This window comes from Serinus canaria, chromosome 5 (genome assembly GCF_022539315.1).
Source record: "Serinus canaria isolate serCan28SL12 chromosome 5, serCan2020, whole genome shotgun sequence".
Taxonomy (NCBI): domain Eukaryota; kingdom Metazoa; phylum Chordata; class Aves; order Passeriformes; family Fringillidae; genus Serinus; species Serinus canaria.
In genome coordinates, this window is record NC_066319.1 from 8378864 (window position 1) to 8394563 (window position 15700).

Sequence of the window (15700 nt, forward strand, 5' to 3'; positions counted from 1 at the left end):
TAATATCTGAGGTCATATTTAAGAGCTTATTAGTCAAGAGAGAATTCCGTTTCCAGGAATCTTCTGTTCCACAGGGACTGGAGCCCTGAGGAAGCAGCACCAAAGCAAATTTTATAGTCCATAGATTTTTTTTTTCCAAAGCTATGTTTTCATTAAGAGAAAAATTGAAGGTTTTTATTTCCTGGGACACTGGGGAATGGCTTCAGTTTGCCAGAAGATGGGTTTGGATTCGATGTTGGCAGGAAATTCTTCCCTGTGAGGACAGTGAGGTCCTGGCTACATAAAAGGATTGCAGTTGGTGCTGATCAAGGCCTGAAAGGCACCAAAGAAATACAAGGACAGGGAACTGGGATCTTGTGTAGCTCCCTGGAAAAGCCAGCTGGTTGGAATTTTCGGCATGATATCTGTTATCTTGGCACACTCTCAACAAATTTGCAGGACATTAGCTGGGATCTCTCCTCCTCTACTCTGTAAGTCACTGATAAGAAAAAACAACAGATTTTATTGAGCCCAGCTGCCTAAATCCACATATTACTCGGGATATCCCCCCCGCCCCAAACCAGCTTTGTGGGGCAAGGAAGAGTGGCAGAATCCCAGGAGTAACAAAACTGGAGAGAGTAGCCCAGAGGTAAATCCCTTCCCAAGGTGTTGTTAGGGAGAGATGGAGGTGGCAAGATAACTCACACAGGCAGTGAAACGATCCAGGGATATTCAGATTTTGGACTGGGGAGTGTAGCAAGGATGCAAATTAAGAGTTTATACTGAAAAAAAAGAGGATGCTGGTTAAAGATATAACACAGGGCCTTTCATCATGAACTATTTTTAAACATAAGAAGTCAAAATGAGGAACTCAGAGCCATGGTGCAGGAATCCCTTTAAAAGGATTAAAGGGACAAAAAGGAGTTGAGATTTTTCATTGGAGGGGACACATTTCAGAGAGGTGCTCAAACTGTAAATTACAGCCCCAAGAATACCTTATTTGAGTCAGGGGAAAGTTTCCTCAGTACTTTTTCTACCATATTCTTGGGCACTACTGGATTTCACCTCATTCCAGAGACCACAGAATTCAGGACTGTTGGGTGGATGGTCACATTGGCAGAGTTTTCTCTCACCTCACTGGCTGTCAGCACGTCTCACCTTCTTACTCAAGGGATTTTTTCATTTAAGAGTTGGTAGGAGCAATAAAAAGGAGAGGTGGGTTAATAAAAGAGGATTTAAAACTACCCTGAGAGCATCTCTTTCATTCTCACACAGCCAAAGCCTGCAACTTCAATACTAGGGTTAAAAATCTTACATCACCACCACTTATACTGAGCAAATTTTGTGTGCTGCAATATCACACTTTTAGCTCATGTCCCACAGCTGATATTTAAATAATTTTAATGAGCATTTTGCTGGGTAGTCCCTGCCTGCTTTACTTTGCTCATTGCTATGCACGGCTGACAGATTTCTGATTCAGCAAACTGGAGCTTCACAATGGGGAGTTGAAACACAGCATCAGAAAATCCCAGCTGGAGTTTGTATCCCATCTATTTCCCTGAAAAAAAGCCCAGGTAGAACATTGCAAAATTGTTTGGCTCCTCTCTCTCCCTGACATAACACAAAGAATATAGGGAATCTTAGTCTGAAGTTTCATTTTGTTTGATTTTGGTTTTTATGGCATAGATATTCTAATATGAAATTTTTATGTGGGGTTTGGGTTTGGTGTGGAGTCTTTTATTTGATTCTTTTTTTTTTTTGGTCATGGTGTGCGTAGATCTAACACCCATGTCAACAAGAAAATAAAGACAAAAATAAGAAAGACAAATCCTCTTTCAGCTTCATGAGGAGCCAAAGCCTGGTAAATCCACTGTTGCAACAGTTCAAAGGGGTTTAGGCTATTTCATCATTCCAGAGGAACAGAAGAAGGTTAAATGAATATATGGGACCTCTGGCATGAGGATGCAATTCCAAAGGTCCTAATAATTCAGTGGAAATGGAATGAGTAATTCCTGAGAAGAGCCACCCTTTAAATCAGAGCTGCCCCTTCCCACATGGGATAAGTCCCTGTGGATTCAGCCCATGTAAGATAATCAAATAAACAGTAATTAATCCCTGTTGAAGCTGGGTTTATTTCCTTCTTCAGGCCTCCACTTTTGGGCACTGGGATAATGCTCTGATCTGGTGTGGTCTCTCTTTTGCCCTCTCCTGCCTGTTTGTTGTTCTGGATACCCCACAGACCATGAACCAAAGCTGATACTGATCCAACAAGTTGCAAAACGGCAGAAAAGCAAATCCCAGCCCTTCACTGACTGGGATCCAACTGGTGTGCACAGTTCTGCTCCCAAAAGTGGAATTATGAGTCAGAGTGAAAATGAAGGTCACGCAGATTGCTGTGTGCAGCAATTCTTGCAGGCAGTATGGGCTTTATTTGCATAATTAGCTTGTTCTTGCTCAATAATCTCCTCACAGGACTGGATTCTGGATGTTCTTGCTGGACTTTTCAGGTGTTATATGCTATTAAAACCCCCCAAAAGCAGGGGATAGTACTCTAAAAAATGTCTTTGTTTTTATTTCATGAATACATTTAAATTGAATCTATTCTAATGCATCACAGATTGGAATAACAGCTCCAGCAGGCACCTTTGTGTCAACAGCTTCAATCAATAAACTGGATTAATTGGCACAAAAAGATAACATGGTGGCTAAGCATGGGGGTTTTTTAGAATGGAAAAAAAAAAAAAAACCACAAAATCAAAATCTCAAATATAAACATATTTACTCTTCTAAGCCTAACCACCCTGCAGATAAAATGCATAGATAGGGTAAATAAGGCTTGAGTGGTAAATATTTGTAAGGATGGAACAGTCAGCAGGGAGAGTTCTAGACAATTTCCAGACCCCAAACCATCCCTAAAAGGTGTATTTTCACATCTATTTTTATGTGTTTTCAGTTGTTACTTCCAAGAGACAATATAGACCTTTTAGGGATTTTTTTTTTCAGACTAGATCGAGTTCAGCGACCAGACAAATCAGTAAAAATTATTTCACTTGATTTTTCCTCCTCTATCACCAAGCATAAGAGGATATAAGGAAGATGTGTTTATATTTTTCTGAGAAAATAGAAAAATACTCTTGGGAGGCCAAGAGTCTAAGTGAGGAACATCCTCACCATTTCCCAGTTAAGAAGACTTGAAGCAGAGTGAAAGAATTACTATTTTGATGCAAACGTGCCACAATCCATGGAGGAGGTGAGGAATTTCCTGAGGGACAAGTTGAACTGAAGGGCCATGGCCTGAGAAGGGCCATGGCCTGAGATGAAGCCTTAGGTACCGCATTGCTCTTTGAAGTTTATTTACAAAGGATGCAGGATTGCTCCATTTTTGAGAGAAAACAGCCATAAATATCCTCTGGAAAGCACAGTCCTGCCTTGAAGAGTGTGATCCAAGCATGCCCATGGGATGAGGCCCCTGAGGGGAATGGCAGCCAGGAAAACCAAGCACGCCCCACCCTTGGGTAGGAGATAAGAGGAAAATTGCTCAGACAGAGGCAGCTCTGTACTTGCAGGGGAGCACAGCTCAGCACTTTGGGCTGAGGAGTAATAGCAGAACACACCTTCTGTGGGCAGCACCTGAGGAAAAGGCATTGTAGGTGGCAAGCTGGAATAAAGTCACCTGTTTTTTTTTTGGAGTTCAGTGTAAATACAACTTCTGTTTCTGGCTGGCTCTCTCTGTATCGACACACAAACTGCAGTTTCCTTCAAATCAGGCTATGTTGCCCTCCAAACAATCATTGAAGAGTTTTTAGGCCATAAAACTGAAGGAGTTTTTTTGCAAGGGTGGCTGGTAAGAGGAATCAGTGCCTAAGTGAATAATTTTACACTCAGGAAAAGAGGTGCTGGACTGAGATGCTGCCACACAGAGCAGGAGTTGTTCTCTCCATTTCTAAATCCTCTTCAACAGATTCCACCCAAAGCATCTTATCCAATTGCATCCCTAAATCTGGGACCTGAGGGAAGCACAAAAAGATACAAAAGAACTTTTGCTCTACCTGGATAAGGCAAACCACTTCCAGCAACATCTCAGCACAAACTCCAGGAGCCAGGAGGATTCTGCAAAGCATCTCCCTAATTTCCTTGTCTCTTCCAGGTATTTCAGATGGCAAATATTGTCTTTCAGATAATATTAAAGTTCTCACCTGACCCCTTGGACTTTGTAAACCATGTTAGAATTTAACCAAGGTAAACCAGCTCCAAATAACCTTTATTAAAAAGATAATGAAATTATTATTGACACAGAGCAGCCTGTTGAGACAAATAGAGACAGAAATGTTTTAATTAAAACCAGATTGAAAAAAGAATCAATAATAATGATTATTATTATTATTCTGCTTATTCAAATAAGCAGAATTCTAACTAAACAGTACAAATGATCAGTTTAATTTATGAGACTGATACCACAAAGAACGGTTTTGATTCAGCTTTGTATAGATTTCATAGGATCAGCACAGCTTTCAAGTCTCACTGGTAAAAAAAAAAGGAGGAATCCTGAATATTTATATGACCTTCAGCAGGACAGAAATTTTAAAATGTCTCTATGTAGTACCATGAAATCCCTGCATTCATCTTAGGGACAGTATTATCCCTTAAATAATTATATAATGTTTCTGCTTTTGCAAATAATTATGGATATTACCATAATAACCAGCCCTGGATTAATTGCTGTAGGAACCAGTTAGCAGGGATTTCCAAACTACATTTTAAACACTTTTTAACAATGACTTTTTTTAAACAGAACCCCTTTCAAAGACATCTGTCAGCCATTCTTACAATATATTCAGAACAGTGTTATTGGTACCTGCACCCACACACAAAAATATAAATAAAAAGAAGAAACTGAGATGTTCTGGAAAAAAACAAAAGCAAAAAAACCTCCATCCAAACTCTTTCTGCATTGTTTTTTTGGCTTGATCTTATTACCCAGAAGAGGGGTGTTGGTGTCTGCAAATTGCAACACAAGTGAGCTGCCTTTAAATCTCCCACATCTTCCTCCTGTGGGTGATTTATCCACTGAAAGTTCTGGGTGTGAAGGCAGAGGAGAGGAACCACGTGGCCTTTGCTTTTATGGGCAAATTATCTCTTTATTTGCCACTACAGGTTCTTGCCACAAAAACCTTTCTGGTTTCGGGTCATTGAGGTGGGTACAGTACAACATGGGTTCTGACAGTCCCATAATGGAATATATTTGCTCCAAGTGGCATTAGGAAATGTCATTGAATCGTAATTGCTTTTCAAAATCTGCAAGATAAATCAGAGCTCCTTCTAAAACAGGCTTTGACTTCAATCTAAAATTCATGACCAAGAACTCTATTCATAATTCTCTCGTAAAACTAATTGTACTAAACCACCAAGAGGTATACTTTTAGATAAAATGTAATATCTATATAAAAGCAGGAGTACCCTAAATACCCTTGAAATCTGGACCTACTCCTCAGTGCTTTGTCTTCTCAGCCTGATTCACAGCTGGTCTGCACCAGAAATCCAATCTGACAGCACAGTCAGGACTCAGAACCCAGACATGTATTTATACCTACAGACACCACATGCCATACAAACTGTGTTCACACTGCTACTGCAGGTGTCAGCAGGCTCCAGCTGACCTGCCTGCCCATGCAATCCAGGAACAGAACCTGTTACAGCCCTTAATAGTCACAGCAAGGTGACCAGAAGCGATGGGGACGTGCCCCAGAGGCTACTTTGTTCTTTGTACATTTGTTTGATCTGTTCAAGAAAATTAAAATTAAAAAAATCCCTCTGGACAAATGTCTCCTGACTTTCTGCTTTTTTCCTGCATTTTTTCACTGATCCACTGAGCCAAGAACACAAAGGAGACCTTAATACTGAAAGAGGCTTGTGAGAAAGATGGAGAGTTTTATCAGGACTTGTAAGGACAACAGTTTTGAATTGACAGAGGGTGGGTGTAGATTGGATATTAGAAAAAAATTCTTTATTGTGAGGCACTGCAGCAGTTTCCCAGGGAAGCTGTGGATATCCCATCCCTGGAACTGTTCAAGGCCAGGGACAGGGCTTGGAGCAACCAAGCTGGTCTGGTGGAAGGTGTCCCTGCCCATGGCAGGGGATGGAGCAAGATGATCTTTAAGGTCCCTTCCAACCCAAACCATTCCAGGATTTTATGACTTGGAGAAGAATTTCCTTTCAAACCTCTTCCATAAGCAAAGAGCTGGCACTTCCAATAAAGTTAAACTGGTCAAGCTGATTCAAGAGTTACTTCTCCCCAAGCTTAAAAGTCCATCTCTGAATTCAGAGATTGAGACCAGGAAAAAACAGAGATTCATGGTGGGGAACAAGGCAAAAATGTATCTTGAAGCCACTTTCCCATTTAATTCTTACTGAAATTAACTTTTCCCAGCTCCTGAGTTCCCATGCCTGAGGACATGCACAGGGATGTGTCCTGGCTTTTGGCAGCAGTTGTGTGGTGAAGGGATTCCCTTGGAGAGTTGCCAGTTTCTATCCATGCAGATATGCTTCCAGCCAGTGCTCCCCAGAATCCTTCAGGGAACTGCAGGAGCAGAAGGGAAAAATCACTTAGGAGGAAACAGTGTTCAGCTTTGTGGGAGGACAAATGTAGTTATAGAAATAAAAGGAAAAAAATGGATTTAAAATTGTATGGACACCTCATAGGAAAGTCTGACTGCTGGCAATGAGCTGGGAGGATTTAAAGAAGAGAAAAACAAACTTTGAAGCTTTAAAACTTTAGAGAGGTCTAAATAAACTCTAGGTTTGATCTCTCCATGGACATTGATTTGAAATGGCTGCTTGGGTGTCTCTTACCTGCCGCCACAGAGTAAAATAATCTTGTTAATTGATACTTACTGCAAAATATCTACAAAGGCTGTCAGCAAAGTCTTGCTTTTGTACTCAATGCCATGCTTGTCACAGAGGCTCTTCACCAGGGGAGCCACTTTGCAGTAGTTGTGCCGAGGCATGGTGGGGAACAGGCTGCACAGTGGGATGAGGGAGAGTTATTGCAAGGCTTGGCTTTCTCTCTGTTCACAACATCCCCCTGCCCCAGATGATTCCCATTATATTATTTCCCCCAGGATGATACTCACTGATGCTCGATTTGGAAGTTCAGGTGCCCAGTGAACCAGTCGTTGAACACGGACTGGTTCACGTTGCAGGTTGCGTGGAGCTGGGAGGGAAAAAACCCAAAACCCCCAGATGATTTAGATTTTATTTTCCTGCAAGTCCAACAATTGAACCCCTGGCAATCACTGCCCACCCTTATATAGCATAAAAATCAAGGCAAAGTCAGGGATTACAGCCATCATTGCCTTGAGGAATTCAACACAGTGTTGACTAGCCAGGCTGAGTTTTTCATCCTTGATAAAACAGGAAACTGCTGCAAACCCACTATGCTGGAGGCAGGATAGATGTGAGCAAAGCTCTATTTACATATTTTTTTTAATCAGACAATTTTGTCAGATTTATCTGTAGTAAACTTGCAGCCTGTAGAGTAAAAATAAAGGTATCCCACTTTGATTCCCTTTACTTGGCCTAAAAAGGAAATTGGCTGTTATACCACCAGTACTTTTCTATAACAGGGAGAGGAGAGGGTTGTGAAAAATATGTCAAGGCCTTTCAGTGAAGAAACAGGATTTTTAAAATCTAGATTTCTTGTTTTCCTACTAAAATTTTAAATGGCTTGAATATCACAGAAAGGTTTATTTCATTAATGGAAGGGCAAACCTCATTAACAGTAAATCTAAGAGAATAACAACACTGTCTTTGTTCTATAATTTAGACCAGTAGACCCAGTACTCCAGAAGAAAGGAGTTTCTCACCTGAGTAGACACCCAGTCTTCGTTCTTGTCATAATCAATGTCCATTGGGATGTGGTTCATCTGGGACACCCAAATAAACCAGCTACTCTCAAAGTACCTGGGCAGATAAATCCAGAAACTCTTGTCATATCTCTAATCCCATCCAAATTTAACACTAAAACACTTGGCTAAGTCTCTTCTTAAGTGAAAAAGCACTTTTGGAGTTTAAGAACTACTCAAGTTTTAGGTGCAGATGTCCCTGAGCAGCCATCACTCCCCCTGAAGTTAAACTGTTTCTTCTGGACTATTTAATTCTGGGAAAATCATAGTTTTAGTTTTCATTTCTTTCTTTTGAAGCTCAGTGTTGATGACAAATATTAATTATGGGGCTCTGGGTGTGCTCTGAGTTACCTGGACAGCCAGTAGTATATCATGAAGGTTTTAAAACCCATTAAAGGAACATACATGAGGCAGACTCGGATGTTGAAAGTCACAACCAATATCAGGTCCTGTAAAAAAAAACCAAACAAAAAACCCTCAGACAAATCAGGATGAAAATCAGCCTTTGTTGATGAAATGCCTCCACTCCATTCTCTCCCTTTTTCTTGAACTGCAGCTTAAAAAATATTCTGATATGCAAATTTCTGATTTATCAGGAGTATGCTCCATTCTGCAAAAGGTGGGTGTGTCCCTGAAATATTCCTACTTAACCATCCATAACTGCAGACAACAGCCCTCCCATCACACTCTGGCTCTGGGAATTTCCTGGGAACTTTTATTTATCTGCTAAAAGGCTAAAAAGCCTCTTCTAAACTATTTTCTCTTGCTGCAGCAAGCCTATAATCAGCTTTCTCTATCCTTTTTCTCTCTTACCCCCCAGCCACCTGACCAATAGGAGGTGAAGGTGGATACAGTGACATTTTTGGAGTTTTCCAGACAGGGAAGCAGTGCTTACCAACCACTTTTTCCTTTTGATTGCAAAGTAGATTGTTGACAGCTGGAAGAAGGGTATGAGGGCGAGCGGGGCCAGCACTGAAGGACAGAACAGAAAAAGAGAGATATTTGTAATTTCACCGTATCATAAAAATGATTCTTCTTTCCAGTGAAAGAAAAATTGCTGTCTTTCACTCATACTAACCTCCATGCACTCACATAATCTCTTCCCCTTTTGTTCTCATCACTTCTCCATTTCATTCTCATCCCTGTATCTGTTTGATACATCCCCATCTACATCTCATAGCCCAACAGAGACTTAAGGGGTAATTCCTCCTCATGGGACCTTCTTTAATGTGAAGGAAGCTTCCTGGAGCTCTCACTTCAATGGGAATATCTTTAAAAACCCTTATTTTGTGGGAGAGGAGATGCACTCATGGTTTTAGGGGATACTCACAGATGAAATACTTGTGCTGGTAATTGTAAGGCATGAACTTCTTCTTCTGCTTTCCAAGCTGAAAAATGAAAAGATATTGAAATATTCACAAAAAGCACAATTAAGTTTATTTCTTCACCTTTTAATTTTTCACCAATTGCACAAAAAGTTTCTTAACATCACTCCAGACTTTTGTGAATATAATTCTTCAAAAGACAAAATAATAAGGAGCTGAAGCAAACTATTCCAGAGCTCTAGTCTCCACTGAATCAACACTGAAGCAACAAATAAACTGGATAAACAAAACCCCTGAAAATCCACTTTGCCTATCCATAGTGTGCCTAACACTGATCCTGCTAAAAAGCAGGAAGACATGAGAACTGATTTCCTACATTTTCACTCCATCAAACCTGCTGGAGCACAGCCTGCTCTGGATGTTCATGCTCCTACATGAGAGATATTTCCCAAAATCCCTGACAAAATCCAATGGTTTTCTATCAATAAGCATTTTGTATCTCCCATTTTAGGAATCTGTCTGGGACAGCAGAGCTGGAATTTTCCATGTGCCATGGAGAGTTTCATCAGCAGGTAAAAGAGAGAGAGGCATTATTTTAAGAGGCTGGTGTATCTTGTAACGAGGCAGTTTCATCACTCTGTGAGTAAAAGGAATTACAAGGAAAAGGCAAACGAGCCCTTGCCTATCCCGATGCTGTCAGAAACCATAATGGAAGCAGGGAGGATCTATTCATAGTTTCTCTTTTTATGAAAGCCATAAAATTCAGGATTAGGAAATCCTTCGCTGTGTTTGCGTTCAGTGCACGGCAGCTCCGCCGGCCCTGAAGGATTTGGGTGCCCAACAACTCCGGCAGCCAGGAGGATCCAGAGGGAGCATCTGATTCACCACCACTCTCTAATGCAAGTGGGCTGACTCAGCCCTAGAGCTGCCTTCAAGGTGCTTTCCCTTCCTTAAGCAGTGATTTTAAGTCTTTGCTTCTCAGGAGCGGGTGGCTCAGCATTGCAATAACTTGAGACTCTCAGACCTTGGAACACTTTGGGAATTACCATAAAATCCTAGAATAGTCCAGGTTGGAAGGGACCTTAAAAACCACTTTGTTTCAAGGCACAATCTGGGTTGTTATTATTCTGTATTAGATACATGTCACACTCTGGCTTTCTGTCACTAAATCTGCTTTTGCTGACCTCCTTGGAGAGGGGCTTTCCCAGGCTGAAGAGCAGAGGGTGCATGTTGAGGTCGGGGTCCTTGCGGAAGCAGTTGGGCTTGGCGTGGTGCTGGTTGTGCAGGTGGTTCCACCAGCTGGCAGGCAGCCCCTGCGTGGGGAAAAGGGCAACACCAGGGATTCAAACTGGAGCAATATCAAGGATCCCATCTCTCTTTACTGCAATTCCCTCACAGGAGACCTAGCCTGGATTTAGGGACGCTCCCATCCATTGCTTAGTCCCGATCAGCCCCAGAGAACATTCCCACCACTACCTTCAGCATGTTTATCACCACGATCTGCAGGAGATGATTCCACCTGGGCTTCCTGAAGACAGAGCAGTGCCCCAGATCGTGCTGGAACCAGCCCATCTGGATCTGGGAGACAAAACGATCACTGAGGAAAGAGAACTGCTTCATTGCAATAATTTCCCTTGTGAGTCTCTGTAACTTCATAGTGTGAGTTTCATCCTCCTTCTGATGTGTCAGGAGGCACTTGTAGGGCTGGGAACTTCCATCCAGGCCAGTGTCCACTAGAGCTGCTCAATTCCAGATATTAGTTTCATCTGGAATATTACAGGGAAAGCAGCGAAGCATCACTGCAATTAACTTCACTGTCACAGCATGGAATTCTGTTGCTACCATCATGAATAATTAATTTCCAAGTAACCAGCCACAGTAAGTCTGTGGCTTCACTGCACTCCTATTTCCATGGAAATACAAGAAGCTGCTCTTTGAAGGATATCTGCCTTAGCAAATATTGGCAATTAAAACAGATTAATTAAATAAATTAGCTCATTTGCACCTGCTCCAGGGGGGAGGTGAGCAAACTTAAGCATTCAGTGCTCATAAGAAAACCTCCTGTTCCTCCCTGCGACACACCCTTCAATTTCTCCTATCTAAGTGCCACAAATCCCTATTTCCTTCTTCCCTACACCCACACTGAAATGGATCCTTTGCTTATATGGCTGAATTTAGTAATCCAGCAGAAAACTATTCAGGGCTAGAGGGGACTTATCAAGAACCAAAAAATACCAGAGCCATCTGGCAGAAGAAACAGAGAGCCAAATGTACACGTGAGAATGAAATATTCCTTCTTTTTGCTGGGATAAGTGATTAAATCAGCTCATCCCATCTTGTGAAAGAGCCAGTTCCACAAGAACCCCACCATTCCGAGGGAGCAGCCTGTCAGCAAAATGAGATCAGCTGCAGGCAACAAAAATTGTGACGTAGAACGTGCCTGTCATCTTCAGCCAGATAATGGGATCTAAGGAGGGGCAATGCCTGGGATGGGAGCATTCCATTAATCCTCTTCACCTGGAGGAGCCAAGGGTGTCTGCAGCATTGAGCACCTGTCAGCAGTTTACCTGGGCAGTGGTGAAGAACACCATGCCAGCCAGGAAAGGCACCAGGGATATGCCAAAGTACCAGATCACGAGCCAGGATGCAGCATCCAGCACCAGGAGGTGAAGGAAAATCAGGAAGAAGAAGAAGTAATTGGGTCTCAGAAGTCCCATCTTCTCAATGGTGCAGCGCAGCTCACGAAAATCCTCCAAGAGGGATTTCTGTGGGTAAAGTGAATATTAATGCACTGTTTACTTTGAAAATGTCATAGAGCAGAGCCAGGAACCCCCAAACAGCCACAGAAGTTAGAGGAGATGTTCTGTCAGTAGGGGCTCTGCGCCAAAACAAGCATGAAGTCAACAGACTTCACTTTGATTCTGAGACATCCCAGTGAAGAGAACAGAGCAGGATTTGGGGCTCTGGAGCTCATTCCTTGCTCCCAGGGATGGATTTAGTGATGCTGGGACAGTCATATTTCCATGCCTGCCCATCTCCACCCACAGCATCAGGCGGGCTCCCTCAGAGGCAATTCCTGCTACCTCTCCTGTTTTCCTTCTCCTTCCATGCTGAACCCTGAGCCATTCCCACCACTGGAATCTAGGGCACTCACCTTTTTATTAGACTCAAAGCTGGGTTGGTCAGGTGCCAGCTCCCCAATCAGCAGAGATTTCAGGTACTTTTTCACCAGGGACTTGTCGTTGTGGAATGCCACAAAGGCATCCTGAGGAACACAAAGGGAGGGAGTGAGAGACGGCATGTGACTGAACACCAGAGCTGAGCCTCTCATTCCCCAGGTCTGGATTATAATAGAAAATTCTGCTCCTCTTGTCCATTTTTGTCTCTCCTGTCACTCTTTCCTATCGACTGGAGCTTGGCCCAAGGAAGCTGGAGGAGTTTCAAGATCCCAGATTTCATAAAAGCCCCTGGGCGAGGCTGGTAATAAACATGAAAGGGTTTGATGAAAAACCCTTTGCAGAGGGAAACCTGTTCCTTCATCTGCTTGTTTCAGCACAGTCTGTCCCTAGAAGGCTCCAGCCAGCAGCCCTGCCCTATGGATGGGACCCAGAAGCAGGGAATGAGGTGTGTCTCTGCCATGCTTGGGATGAGGCTTTGAAATCCTGTCTGTGCAACACTAAGGCCATTCAATATAGATGCTGAAGCCTCACATTCAGCAGCACAAACTGGGTGTCTCTTACAGATCCCTCTCAATTTCCAGAACAGGTGGATTTTTGGGGACATGGGAACACTAATGACAAAAAAGTTCCTGTCCAAGAACCATTTCAAATCACAGTTTCAAATCAAATACAAACAATGGAAAAAGGATGAGATTCCAGATAAATCAAAACTCTTCTTTAGCTTGTGTCCTCAGTGGATTTTCCAGAAGAAAGGTAAAGAGGCTGGCCATACACTTTTTTTCTTCCAGAAAGAGCAGATAGAACAAAATCCTCATTTTGAACAGTCTGGTTTTGCTGATTTTGGCTTTGAAAATCAGCAGGGATGAGCACAACCCAAATATTCTGCACAGGTCTGGTCAGGATCAAATCCCTGGAAGAGGACAGAGGACTTTCTTGGAGCCTCTTGGCTGGAGACACTCACTCTGAGTACTGTAGTCTAGAAAAAGTCAGAACAGGGTGACTTTTTGGACATTTGAGCTTTTCTACAGACATCTAGTGACCCTTTGTCACAGTGACAAATGAACAACTCTGTCCAGACCAAGAGGACTGGGGAAATCTTTCCATCGTAATTTTGTGCCCCTCATCCTCCAGATCTTTATACATTTTTATATCCCTCCATCTTGCCAGGAATTCTGATTTAATCCATAAGTATCTTTACTGCAGTTTGGAAACAGGAACCAGAATCCTTTCAAGCAGAAACTCCTATCCATGACATCAGTATCACAGATTCTTATCACTGAAAGCCTCTCAGTCCTGCCTGTTTTTTCTCCTCCCTGGTCTTAGGCCCTGATTAGCATCTTATTAACTTTAAGATTAAGTTTAGAGATTAACTTCAAGAACTATCACCTACAATGCACGTAACTCACAATGTTTGACATCAATTAAATGCTCTGCAATGGTCTTGCCTTGTATTTTCAAAATAACCCCCATAGAGGAAGAAAATTCTCACTATGTATAGACTATTATGAGCTCTAGAGCAGTAAAGAGTTGTTGGGGAAAAAAAAAATCCTGGATCCTGGTTTAGGTAATGTCCTGCACCAGTAATTTTTGAGACACCTTCCAGTTCTGCTTTTCTATGTGGATTTCTTAGAATATATGGAGAAGCACCATCTTAAAAGCAAAAATTATTAGCAAGGGCAAGAGAGAAAGTGTTGTTAGGATGCAAAACAAATCCACATAGAACCCACAATATGGGCTACTTGTTGTGGTCCTGTCTTCAAAGGGATATAGTACACCTAGAGGTTTAAAAAAACCTTTAAGGTCAAGTAAAATCAGATTGTAATTATTGCTACAATAAAAGCAAGTAAGATCAAAGGTCATTTTTTAAACGCATTCACTGCGGTTAAAGCCCCTGGGTGTTATAAATACAATGATGTAAACTGCAGGTCCTTGCAGGAGCTGGGAGGACATAGCTTGGGGACAAATCATTCCGTGCATTCTGCATTCCTTAACTCCTTCTGTAAAAGTCCAGTGGCAGAAAATGCAGGAGATAGCACCAGGATCTCTGGGCTGCCTATGATCTGAAGGTCAGTGAACTTGGGAGAAACCAAACAAGACTCAAACCTCCCCTTTTGCTTCCTCTGAGATCACCAGGTATTTTTCTGCCCCAGTTTCAAGCAGGGTGCAAGGGATGAAATGTGAAAAGTGACTGATCTGGTCCATTTTGGGCCTGGAGTTAGAAGTGCTATCCCATTCCACACGCTCAAACATGAGGAATTAAGACAGGCTAAGCAACTTTCTTCAAGTCAGAAAGTCTTGTCGTGACAAGAATTAAATCTCCCACATCACAAGTTTATGCCCATGTTTCCAATGCTCAGATTTCTGCCTATTCAGAAATTCAGCGTCTCCTTTCAGCATAGTCTGGGAGATCTCCTTAGAATTTATTATTCCTGCCAAAAAGTACCAAATGCTTTTAGATAAATCCTCTAGATCAAAGATTTTTTTCAGGAATCCCTGGAATATCTGCGTTTAGATATCTTTGAGGGACTTTTCCTTATGTCCTGCAGCCCAAGGTCATCATGCTGCTTTCTCAGTCCTCTCTCTGACCAAGCACAGGGATGACAACCACCAGACAGGATTCCCCACCACGTCCTCCTTCCCTGCCACTGGAACTACCTTCCTCCGCTGCTTTCCCAGCTCTTACCGTGGCATCCTGCCCGGCATAGTGGCTGATAACCCGGCTGCCCCCGGGATGTCTCTTGGAAAACTGGCTGACATCATAAACCTTCCTGTCAACCACCAGCCACTGCTCCCGGCCTTGCCCGCGGCCGTTGCGGATCCTGATCTCTTCCCAGGTGAAAAGCTGTGGAAAGGCTGGACCAGGTCCCGTCCCCTTCTCGCTGGGGCCAGTCTGTGGAGCCATCCGTGCTGGGATTCTCCGGTGCCAGCTCCCTGTCCAGGCTGAGGGTGGCCCATCCTGGCCTGCCCGTTATACAGTCCCACTCCAAGCCACTCCCTGCGCTTCCAAGGGCTGGTTGGCTCTCCTCGCCCAAACACACCCATCCCAAGTTCCCTCCTCTTCCAGACACGCCCGTGAGGAAAAGCCCTGCTCCTTCTTGTCCTTTCTGAGCTGCCTTTGCAAGGTCTGACTGCTCCACTGAACACAAACAGGAATAAAGACAGAAATCTGGGACAACCACCTGTTACCTCTAAATGGCCTCATCACCACCCAAACCCTTCAGGTTGTTCTTGGTCTTTGAAATTTTCTTGACTCTGGCATACTAAATTAATTTGCCTTTCTTAACTAAATAGTTGATTAAAATACCACCAGATCAGA

The 15700-nt window shown here is 42.8% G+C and overlaps 1 protein-coding gene across 1 annotated transcript; it reads right to left on the bottom strand.

Moving 5' to 3' along the window:
- Positions 1 to 4219: 4219 nt before the first annotated feature.
- On the bottom strand, positions 4220 to 15341 carry LOC103822125 (acyl-CoA (8-3)-desaturase-like). The gene is made up of 12 exons (XM_009097085.4): positions 15068 to 15341; positions 12360 to 12470; positions 11773 to 11970; positions 10682 to 10783; positions 10390 to 10518; positions 9211 to 9268; positions 8776 to 8852; positions 8232 to 8329; positions 7842 to 7938; positions 7110 to 7189; positions 6871 to 6996; positions 4220 to 6556 (listed from the first exon to the last, which is right to left on the bottom strand). Exons 1-12 carry the CDS (start codon positions 15284 to 15286, stop codon positions 6505 to 6507), a joined length of 1347 nt encoding a protein of 448 aa, XP_009095333.1. The 5' UTR covers positions 15287 to 15341; the 3' UTR covers positions 4220 to 6504.
- Between the last annotated feature and the right edge of the window lie 359 nt (positions 15342 to 15700).

What these genes read in the sequence shown, in the direction of transcription:
- LOC103822125 (XM_009097085.4), bottom strand. Translation starts at nt 15,286, where the DNA reads ATGGCTCCACAGACTGGCCCCAGCGAGAAGGGGACGGGACCTGGTCCA. An exon ending in AACTTCCAAATCGAGCATCA is followed by an intron (nt 6,997 to 7,109) that starts GTGAGTATCATC and finishes CCCACTGTGCAG; the next exon opens with CCTGTTCCCCACCATGCCTC. An exon ending in GCCTTTGTAGATATTTTGCA is followed by an intron (nt 6,557 to 6,870) that starts GTAAGTATCAAT and finishes CTGCTCCTGCAG; the next exon opens with TTCCCTGAAGGATTCTGGGG.